The sequence below is a fragment of the Cherax quadricarinatus genome, chromosome 74 (assembly GCF_038502225.1).
Source record: "Cherax quadricarinatus isolate ZL_2023a chromosome 74, ASM3850222v1, whole genome shotgun sequence".
Lineage (NCBI taxonomy): Eukaryota > Metazoa > Arthropoda > Malacostraca > Decapoda > Parastacidae > Cherax > Cherax quadricarinatus.
In genome coordinates this window covers 19,540,048-19,552,432 of record NC_091365.1, presented here as the reverse complement: position 1 = coordinate 19,552,432, position 12,385 = coordinate 19,540,048, and the positions used below count along the sequence as shown (strand labels likewise).

Sequence of the window (12,385 nt, the reverse complement as noted above, 5' to 3'; positions counted from 1 at the left end):
GCAATTATTGACTCCATAAATTTTCCCACTATGGAGGTAAGGCTTATTGGTCTATACTTCAAAGCCAAGGACCTGTCACCTGCTTTGTAAATAGGTATAACATTTGCCATTTTCCACTTATCAGGCACTATGGCAGTTTGTAGTGATATGTTAAAAAGATTAGCCAAAAGTATGCTAAGTTCCTCTTTACATTCCTTTAACACCTTTGCAAACAGTTCATCAGGACCTGGGGATTTGTTAGGTTTTAGTTTCTCTATTTGTCTGAGGACCATGTCACTAGTTACCGCAATCGTGCATAGTTTATTATCCTGTTCTACATAATTTATTCAGGAATATCGCTAGTATTTTCCTGGGTGAAAACTGAGAGGAAGTAGGTATTGAGAATTTCACACATATCCTTATCACTGTCAGTGATCTGACCAGAGTTACTCTTTAAGTGGGCCAATCTTGTCCCTAATTTTTCTTCCGTATACCTGAAAGAACCCTTTTGGGTTAGTCTTTGAATCCCTTGCGACCTTAGCCTCATAATCCCTTTTTGCTTTTCTTATTCCTTTCTTTATTTCTCTCTTTAATTGAATATATTGATTTCTTAACTGCCCATCCCCTCTTTTGATATACCTATATATGCCTCTCTTTTGACCAATGAAATGTTTTAATCTAGTGTTCATCCATTTGGGATCATTTTTGTTTGATCTAATTTCCCTACTCGGAACAAAAGTTGTCTGGGCAGCTAGAACTATGCTCTGAAAAACGTCATATTGGCAACCAAGATCGCCTTCCTGATCCATAGTCAGGACACCCCAATTTAGCCCACCCAAGTAATTTTTCAGTCCCATGAAGTCGGCCAAGCGAAAATCTTGGACAGAGATTTGATTGCAGTTATCTGGGTAATTCCATGATATATTGAAACTAAGTGATTTGTGATCACTTTCCCCAAGCTCATCATTAACCTCAAGATTATTAATTAATGAATCTTTGTTGGCAAGTACCAAGTCAAGCAGACTGTTTCCTCTAGTTGGTTCTGTAACAACCTGTTCTAAAAAGCAATCCTGAAGCGTATCAAGAAAGTCACTAGACTCAAGATTTCCTGTCATATTGTTCCAATCAATTTGTCTAAAGTTAAAATCTCCCATTTTCACAACATTTTCATATGTAGATACCTTATGAGTTTCGTCCCATAACAGCTTACTGCACTCCCTATCAAGGTTTGGGGCCCTAAAAATCACACCCAAAATTAATTTGTCACGTCCCTCGAGAAACTGTAGCCAAACAGATTCTGTGTTCGATGTTTCTAATTTTACATATCTAAGACAATTTAAATTATCTCTGACATACATCGCCACTCCACCACCCTTCCTGTTGACCCTACCAGTGTGGAATAGTTCATAACCCTGTATGTTGCATTCAGAAGGCATTTCTCTATCTTTTAGGTTGAACCAGGTCTCTGTTATACCAATAATATCTATATTACCTACACTTGCAAGTAATCTTAGCTCATCTATCTTATTTCTTAGGCACCTACTATTTGTATAGTAAACCTTAAGGGAGCTAGTTACTCGTTGCCCTCTACTATCTCACTTTGTTGATCAATTTGATTTGCCATTGCTAGCAACTTTATTTTGAATATTGTCTTTTAAACATATTCCTGAGGTATTCCGGTAATAACTGCTATTTTTAACCCTAATGCTACAGCCTGATTGTTTCCCACAAACACCCGTACCTCTATAATCTATCAGTTTAAATTCCTAGACAAGTCATCAATTACCCTCTCAATCGAATTGGCTAATGCAATCACTCCATCCCCAGAGAGATGAACCGCATCCCTTGCATACATATCACGTTTGCCAAAGAATAGGTCCCAGTTATCAATGAATGGGATTGCAAGTACCTGTCTAGCCAGCAATTTGTACCAATTGCCCTAGACATCCATTCATTGCCCACTCCCTTTCTAGGCAAGATGCTACATATAACTGGGATCCCTCCCTTAGACCTAACTACTTCTTTGGCTGACCTGTACTTATCCAGCAGCTCCTCTCTCCTGCCCTTCCCAATGCCATTACTCCCAGCACTAAGACAGATAATGGGCTTGTTCCCATTACCTGCCTTAATATTATCCAACCTGTTGACTATGTCACCAACACCAGCTCCAGGAAGGCACACTCTCTGTCTGACTTTTCTGTCTGTTACAAAATGCATGGTCCATATATCTTACCTAAGAATCGCCTACTATTAAAATATTCTTACCTTGATTAGCAGGGGAATCAATGGTACCTTCAACCTCACTGACCACTGAAGTACACTCGTCTTGGAGAACAGAGAATCGATTTCCTACCTTCACATCTTCTCTGTGAACTCTCCTCATCTTCCTTCTTCCTGAACTGAGAACCACTTGCCACTTAAAGGGGCTGCCACCATCACTGCTGGTGACCATTTCCTCCTTACCAGCTAAATCCTTCTCACCCTCACTCCCAAACTCATCTATTCAAAGCTTCAGCTTCCTATTTTCCTCCTGAAGAAGTAGAATCTCCTTCTTCAACACTTGAACCTGAGATTCTAAAACACTACAACAAGTCATGGTGCTTGGTAACAGCCCATTCTAACTCCCAAGAGCTTAGGCAGGTATGACCACACGTGACCACTGACCTCATTGAACTCGTTTAAAATTAAGTCCTTTTTTTCATTCATGTTAATGTAAAAATTAATATTTTGTACATGAAGTTTAGAAAACTTACTTATCCTTATTATAACAAGCGCAAATTAATTCTGCCTAATCCAACTAAATGCATTTTACACATTTCTTTTATTAACACATCGGCCGTTGCCCCCCAAGGTATGGTGGCCCGAAAAAGAAAAACTTTAATCATTCACTCCATCACTGTCTTGCCAGAGGGTTGCTTTACACTATAGTTATAAAACTGCAACATTAACACCCTTCCTTCAGAGTGCAGACATTGTATTTCCCATCTCCAGGATTCAAGTCCGGCCTGCCGGTTTCCCTGAATCCCTTCATAAATGTTACTCTGTTCACACTCCAACAGCACGTCAAGTCCTAAAAAGCATTTATCTTCATTCTCTCCTGTCTAACACGCTTAAATACGCTTGCTGGAAGTCCAAGCTCCTCGCACACAAAACCTCCTTTACCCCCTCCCTCCAACATATCCTAGGCCGACCCCTACCCCGCCTCCCCTCCACTACAGATTTGTATATTCTCCAAGTCATTCTATTTCGTTCCATCTTCTCTCAATACCATCTCAATAACCCCTCCTCAGCCCTCTGGATAATAGTTTTGGTAATCCCGCACCTCCTCCTAATTTCCAAACTGCGGATTCTCTGCATAATATTCACACCACACATTGCCCTCAGATATGATATCTCCACTGCCTCCAGCCTTCTCCTTCTTGGAACATTCACAACCCATGCCTCACGCCCATACAAGAGCGTTGGTATAACTATACTTTCATACATTCCCCTCTTCGCTTCCATAGGCAAAGTTCTTCGTTGCAAAGACTCCTCAGTGCACCACTCACCTTTTTTTCCCTCGTCAATTCTATGATTCACTTCATCTTTCATAGACCCATCTGCCGACACGTCCTCTCCTAATTATCCGAATACACTCACCACCTCCATATTCTCTCCCACTAATCTGATATCCAATCTTTCGATACCTAATTTTTTTTGTTATCCTCCTCACATTACTCTTTCCTATATTCACTTTTAATATTCTTCTTTTACATACCCTACCAAACTCATCCACCAACCTTTGCAACTTCTCTTCAAAATCTCCTAGAAGCATAGTGTCATCAGCAAAGAGCAACTGTGACACCTCTCACTTTGTATTAGATTCATTATCTTTTAACTCAGCACCTCTTCTCAACACACGAGTATTCACGTCCCTTACAACCTTATCTATAATATATTGAACAACCATGGTGACATCACACATCCTTGTCTAATGCCTAATTTTACTGGGAAATAATCTCCCTCTCCCTTACATACACTAATCCGAGCCTCACTATCCTCGTAAAAAGTCTTCACTGCTTTTGATAACCTACCTCCTATACCATACATCAGCAACACCTGCCACATTGCTCCCCTATCCACCCTGCCACATTCCTCCCCTATCCACCCTGCCACATTGCTCCCCTATCCACCCTGCCATACGCTTCTTCTCAATCCATAAATGCCACAAAAACCACTTTACCCTTATCTAATACTGTTCACCTACATGTTTCACTGTAAACACTTGGTCTACACACCCCGTACGCACCCTCCCTACATCATCCTTGTTCATCTGCTATCCTACTCTCCGGCTTACTTTTAATTCTTTCAATCAAACCATACCAGGTATACTCAACAGACTTGTTCCTCTATTACTTTTGCGCTCTCTTTTGTCCCTTTATCTTTATACTAAGAAACTGTGCATGCTCTCTGCGAATCCCTAGGTGCCTTACCCTCTTCCATACCTTTATTAAGTAAAAGCACCAACTACTCCAAAACTATATCCCCACCTGCTTTTAACATTTCTGTCTTATATATATATATATATATATATATATATATATATATATATATATATATATATATATATATATATAATATATATATATACAAGGAATTCGCAAGAGCAGGCGAAATATACACAAACACTGATCTCTGGCTGAAGGAGACTCGAACCTCCGAACCTTAGAACAAGGTACGCAGTGCTATACCATTCTCACCACACTGGACCAATACCTTGGCGTCCAGCTTGCGCTAGACTTTGATCCAAGGCAGCCAGCTTTCAGGGAGAAGGCTTACAACTTGTCATCTCATCCCCTGCATGTATCAGCCTTACTAGAGATTTTAACAATGCAAGGAATTCGCAAGAGCAGGCGAAAAGCTGGCTGCCTTGGATCAAAGTCTAGCGCAAGATGGGCGCCAAGGTATTGGTCCAGTGTGGTGAGAATGGTATAGCACTGCGTACCTTGTTCCAAGGTTCGTAGGTTCGAGTCTCCATCAGCCAGAGATGTAGTGGAGGCAGGATCCATACATAGCTTTAAGAAGAGGTATGATAAAGCTCACGGTTCAGGGAGAGTGACCCAGTAAACATATGTAAAATATATTTAGTTTTATTAGACTAAATTAAACTGCGCTTGTTATAATAAGTTTAGGTAAGTTTTCTAAGATTCTTTTAGTACAAAATTATTAATTTTTACATTAACACAAATGAAATAACATATCTTTAAACGTATGAGATGAGTTCTTCCTAATTTACCAGTTTTACCTATTCGGCATATATATATATATATATATATATATATATATATATATATATATATATATATATATATATATATATATATATATATATATATATATATATACACATAATACATAATACATATTGTGGTGAGTAGTTAACCTTTAGTGCTGAGGTTTTTTCCTCTAAGGAAGCAATCTCTTGATGTTAGGTTGTGTAAATTATAATATGCCAGTTATATTTATCAAATTGGTGTCTGTTAATAATAAGCCACAGTGTTTAACTTCATTTTGTTATCCTAGGTCAATTCAACATAACGTTCCTTTATGTGCCTATAACATCTGTGTCAGTAAAACTGTTGTAGTACAGTTTTATGTTACATGGGACTGTTTAGATCCTAATTTGTTCATTTGGAAGAAATTTGGAAAAAATTTGTGATTTTATCATGTGTTTACCTTCATCCATGATGAGAACTTGATAATGAAATTTTGGAGCGCCTTCAGTCGTAATGTTCTTGTGTATTTTAGAATAATTGGTCTCTTTGCAAGAATTTTATTAGATTTTGGATGAGTATGTTCTAATTTACTGTTTTATTGAAAAAATTGGGATATAAGTTCCCATATGTTTATTTGTGAATCTCTCTCATGATTTCCTCCAAACCTTCAACACTAATATTTAACTACAAAATTAACTTATGCCGCATTCTCCATTACTTCAGTGGTGTGCATCGAGGTACATAGAACTAGGATAATGGAATACGGGAACATTTCTCGGATAGCCCAGCAACCGAAATTCGTTTAGTTGGAAGTATTTTTTGTATTCATTTATTATTAAGGTATATAGACAGACTGGTTATAAATGACCATAATTTTTAAAGGGGTGGACCGGTAAGCCAGCGGAAGGCCTCGGTCAGATGACCAAAAGCTCCAAAGGCGGGTCATCATCTGACTAAGACCCGCGTCAGGAAACATTTGTCCTGTTTCCTGACGAACCTTACCTAACCTAACCTAACCTTTTTTGTATTGGTTTTGGGGTGTGTAGGTGCCAGTTTATAATTTTTTGCTTTTTAATTAAAAAGTTCTAAAAACCGCTATATTTTTCTTTTCTCGTTTACATTGCATTTAAAATTCTCTTCCAACTTATAAGAAAAAATAAGTCAAATATGTTTAATTATAGGACTGGAGACAGTTTAAAATATAAATGAAAAAAGAAAACTGAAAAAAATATTACAGTTTTAAGGCATTCTTAAATTTAATTAGGATAGACGTTACAATTTTTAGAACATTTCCCACAAACATTTTGTTTTTCTCCAAAATTATCGTTTACAACTCAAGAACGCGTTATTCGACGGCTAAAAATTTTCAGGACAAGTGTACTTTATCTAAGACAAGACTCACAGGACTATCTACATGTGTTGGTTTCCTCTGGACAATGACTATTACCTGATTTTGTTCCCGTGTTATAACTGGAGAAAACCTCCTCTGATCGGCTTTAAAATTTCAACAATTGTGTCCTCCTTAGACGAACGTTGGTATTATTTATTAACAGAATGTATAGGTGCCGGTTTGGCACTTTTAATCTAGAAATGCTCTGCATTCAGGTAGTGGGATGTTAGAGGGTCAATGTGTGGGTATGTGGGATGTATTTAACACAGAGACTAAAATTCAACTGTAAACAGTATTATTCCTCAATAGCAGATTCAGCATATGATATGAATGAAAAAAATATCTTGGTGTAAAACAAATTTTGATGGATTTTGTGTTTTAACTAGAAAATATCTCGTCTGGTTGACTTTAGTCTTGTAATTTAGATGTGTTTTCGTTAATGGAAGCTTTGCTTTGAGTTTAGCCTTCGTAAGTTTTAATGTGTTTTATTTATTTTATTTTTTTTGTAATAGTTTCTGTGAAATAATTGTAGAATGTTTCTTCAGATCAGAAATAAATCAGTGTTTAACTATAATTGGTTATCCTAGGTTAACTCTACATAATGTTCATTTAATAAATTTTTCTTACATGCTGGTAAATCTTAGAGAAAAGCTTGGATATATTATGGGCTGTGTTGGTCCCAATTTGTCTTATTTTATGCAAAAATTGCGAACAAGCGATACAACATGCAAAACAACCGTGGGGGGAGTTGAATGATAGCTCTAGGCCTTTCGTGTTGCAATCAACACATCAGGAGCTTGCAATATTGCAGAAAGGAGTCTCAAGCTAATACTATCACAGGAAGCACCTTTGATGTCTTTTTTTTTTTTGTTTAAGAAACAAGCAAAAGTTAAATACTGATTTCCATGCAATAATTTCTGAGAGCCTAATTTTATTGCCTTTACCTTATTGATGATGGCTTGATAATTCCAATTATGACTGGCTTCAAACTTAATATCTTGGTATGTTCTCGGATATTTGACCCTCTAAGATAATGAGAGAATGTCTCTTTAGTTTAGCTTCATAGCAAGTACTTCTTAGTGGAAAATCTGTTTGTTTAGGGCTGTATATGTTATTGTCATTTTTTATTGAAATAACTAGGATATTAGTGACCGTATGATAACTTCCTAATACAAAATCTAATTAGCTGCAGATCTTCACTGTTAATGCTTAACAGCATTATAAATTTGTGCTACATTCTGTATTAACCTTTCCGCGTACATTACATAAGGGTGGATCTGGGGTTATGCAATACTGCGAAACCGTTTATTAAGTGGAAAAAATAAGATCTCTTAACATTCTCGATATATTGTTCTACAGTGAGAGGAATACTAAATAAATTAAACAGTAAAACGAGATTTTAAAACGACTCGTTGCACATTTGCTCCCACCTTGACAAGAGTACTAAGACAACTTTCTTCCTTAGTGTTTTTAGGATTTCTAGCTCTATGCCTTGGAGATCAATGCATATATTGAACACAAAAATACCGTCTGTATTTTCCCATTTACTTTATCATCGATTACTGGAAACGGACAGCAAGCATCCTGGGCAGAATCAACAATAAGTCGAGAACAGAAAGGATCTACTGGATACATTGTGTTACCAGTCAGAAGCGTGGCATCCAATGTAACTAATTTTACTAACAACTGTCTCTAGTTATATGCTCTTCCACCTTCAACAAACTGCGTAAAGGAAACGGCCTGGTCCCTTGTTCTGCAGATTTGCGAGCATAAATACTCTTGCAGCCGTGACAGTGTAATTAACGCCTGTGTACATCATCGATGGGATAATGCTAAGCCTTCCGTAGAGCAATTTCAAGCAGCATCCTATAGAAGTTGGGCAGCTACAGTCTCTCCAACCATTTGTCAAGTGAGCAATTGAAAAACATAGGCACAGCCATCAGGTGATACCATTCTAGGTGTACTGTCACGTGTCACCTACTACTTAGCACTCGATTCCATTACTATATGTGATCTCACTACATGCAGTTGACTCTCGGCTTGCTTCATGTCAGCTGTCACCACAAATTGTAGGTGTTCCCTTCTTCATTGTCTCTGAATTAGGACTGTAGAAGCCATTCGTGGTAAAATCTTTCCTTTAACATCTGTCATAACTGTACGTGTGTGTATTTTTCCACAGATGTTCTGCATCAAAGAGGGATTGGCCTCACCGTCCTCGGTGTTCGATTGTATTAGGCGTAAACATGCAAGTTTTATGAGGGTCTTGTTCTATAACTTATGACTTTTCGAGGTACTTAATTCACACGTGCTAGGCTTCATAAGGCGGTTCATTTCCAGCTATTAGACGCCTTGAGGAGAATAGATAAAGATATAGTTTCTAGGTGTATGGAAAAAGTTGAGTTTCTGGTCTTCTGCCTAGTAAGGACTAGGCTTCGGATAGCGCAGTTTCCGAAACTTTTTCTTCTGCCTCCACCTACGAGCTGGTAGTGAACAACTGTAATGCCATTATTCTGTGCAATAGTTGGGACCATCTCAACTGATGGATTAATAAAAATATTTTTTGGCTTATTTAAAAGCCGCTGATGCAACGAGGGGTGTATTAGCCATCCACCTTTTGCCTTGTGTTCAATTCAGTTATATTGCAATATTAACTATTAAATTAAGAGTACTGATAAGAAATATGTTTTAAAGTTTGAACTAAACATAAAACGTGTATGCAGTTTTTTACCTGTCCAAGGTATAGATAATCTTCAAAAGACTTGAGACTTCCATCATCTGGTGGGAGGTGCATATGAAGACCAATCTGCAGTGACAGTTCCTCCTGTCCTCCTGGATGGTGCTGTCGGTGGTACATCATTGGAGACTCACTATTCCAATCCTCTTCAATTGTCACTTCTTTCAAAGTTCTAAAAATATTAATGATGGAAAGAGAAAAGAAGTTACTGTTTCTCAAATTAAGTGGTGTCATTAAATTTAAGAACTTGTATGTTCATCATATGAAAATAAAATTAATAATAATATTATTATTATTACATATTATTATTACATTATTTCATATGAGTAGTAATATTATATTCTTATTACATATAATTATCATTATTATTATTATTAGTGCTCATGGTTTTTTAATTTCAAGAGTTTGTGATATTTCCTAAATAAAGCTAGGTGGTTCAGAATGTAGGCGATGTTCTTTTTCCTAGAGATCACAATATTAATGAGTTCCTACCTAGACTCAATGATCTGGTACCTTCCATTAAGTTCACAACAGAGCATGAAACAGATAACGCTCTACCTTTCCTAAATGTTTTAATCCATAGTGTTGACAGAAGATTTAAATTAACAGTTGACAGGAAGTCTATTTTCCAATCATGAGTCTAGGGTTAAAAGGAGCATTTTCCTTACAATGTTCCTGAAAGCCTTGCGTATCTGCAACCCGGAGTATTTAGAATACGAAATCAAAAAGATATTTTAACATAGCTACAAGATTGAGATATCCCAGGGATTTTGTTGAGAAGGCCCTCTTGTTAGCTAGGAAGACTTTCTACAGGAGTGAACCTAAAGAAATGCTTCCCATATAAAACGTACTAATTTTAACCTACAGTGAGAATTTGGTCAGCTTGTGTGAGGCACCAGAAAAGTTCAATACAGTACACATTGACTTCAAAAACACTGGGACAGTGAAACAGTGATGGCAGTGTTTACAAAGTCCTATGCACTCTTTGCCCTCTGTCATACACACTAGACAAAAGGGTAAACAACTGAAAACCAGATCAGCCCAACATCAGTACTTAATCAGGATGGACCAGGAATTAACAACGGCATCTCTTGCAATCATCCACAAGGGTGGGAAGTTGCTCAGGTCATTGTACCCAACAGTTCCGTCATGAAAAGAAATATAATTGAATCCTCACTCTTGAAACATAATAGAAATGCCTTATATAAATAAAAGTTATGATAGCTATTTAGTGGAGTCTGTTGATCAAAACCTTAAGCAACAATGCTATACAAAAATCGCAGAATTGCTCATTATGACTCAGGGCCTAGTCAGGATTTGGCGACATTTGACCAGCATTCTCCGCACCTATCCTGCACGTTTTGCCAACTGTGGAACGCGCCCTGCCAGTCGGTATAATATATGAACAATAGTAGTAATCCTATTTAGGTACAGCTGCATAAAGGTTCCTGCAAGGTTACAGGTACACAAGGTTAAGTGACTACAATCATGCAATCAGTGATTTAAACATGGTGATTGCAACTAGCTTACGAGTTAGGTTAAGAAAGATCTTTGCGAAATTAGTGCATACATAAATTTTCGCCTGCCTTATTCGACAAGAAGAGCGTTGCTATTTAAGCCAAAATCTCAAGTTTTACCTATTCGGCACGACATATATATATATATATATATATATATATATATATATATATATATATATATATATATATATATATAATATATATATATTTATTATCACACTGGCCGATTCCCACCAAGGCAGGGTGGCCCGAAAAAGAAAAACTTTCACCATCATTCACTCCATCACTGTCTTGCCAGAAGGGTGCTTTACACTACAGTTTTTAAACTGCAACATTAACACCCCTCCTTCAGAGTGCAGGCACTGTACTTCCCATCTCCAGGACTCAAGTCCGGCCTGCCGGTTTCCCTGAATCCCTTCATAAATGTTACTTTGCTCACACTCCAACAGCACGTCAAGTATTAAAAACCATTTGTCTCCATTCACTCCTATCAAACACGCTCATGCATGCCTGCTGGAAGTCCAAGCCCCTCGCACACCCCCTCCTTTACCCCCTCCCTCCAACCTTTCCTAGGCCGACCCCTACCCCGCCTTCCTTCCACTACAGACTGATACACTCTTGAAGTCATTCTGTTTCGCTCCATTCTCTCTACATGTCCGAACCACCTCAACAACCCTTCCTCAGCCCTCTGGACAACAGTTTTGGTAATCCCGCACCTCCTAACTTCCAAACTACGAATTCTCTGCATTATATTCACACCACACATTGCCCTCAGACATGACATCTCCACTGCCTCCAGCCTTCTCCTCGCTGCAACATTCATCACCCACGCTTCACACCCATATAAGAGCGTTGGTAAAACTATACTCTCATACATTCCCCTCTTTGCCTCCAAGGACAAAGTTCTTTGTCTCCACAGACTCCTAAGTGCACCACTCACTCTTTTTCCCTCATCAATTCTATGATTCACCTCATCTTTCATAGACCCATCCGCTGACACGTCCACTCCCAAATATCTGAAACGTTCACCTCCTCCATACTCTCTCCCTCCAATCTGATATTCAATCTTTCATCACCTAATCTTTTTGATCTTAACCTTACTCTTTCCTGTATTCACCTTTAATTTTCTTCTTTTGCTACCAAATTCAAATAACTTCTCTTCAGAATCTCCCAAGAGCACAGTGTCTCATGTGACAACTTTTGCCTTTTAACTCCATAAGACCCTCGCAACTTCTCTTACAACCCCATCTATAAATATATTAAACAACCACGGTGACATCACACATCCTTGTCTAAACTTTTACTGGGAAAAAATTTCCCTCTTTCCTACATACTCTAACTTGAGCCTCACTATCCTCGCTCATCACTGCAGTAACCTACCTTACACCATACACTTGCAACATCTGCCACATTGCCCCCCTATCCACCCTGTCATACGCCTTTTCCAAATCCATAAATGCCACAAAGACCTCTTTAGCCTTATCTAAATACTGTTCACTTATATGTT

The 12,385-nt window shown here is 38.0% G+C and overlaps 1 protein-coding gene across 2 annotated transcripts in view; it reads right to left on the bottom strand.

Moving 5' to 3' along the window:
* The window catches only part of LOC128700226 (beta-mannosidase), a gene marked incomplete at its 3' end in the record, with an annotated part of 173,911 nt that overhangs the window by 56,051 nt on the left and 105,475 nt on the right, over positions 1-12,385 (bottom strand). For both annotated transcript variants that reach the window (XM_070100816.1, XM_070100817.1), the window contains 1 exon segment: positions 9,353-9,530. In XM_070100816.1, the coding sequence (XP_069956917.1) occupies positions 9,353-9,530 (178 nt within the window).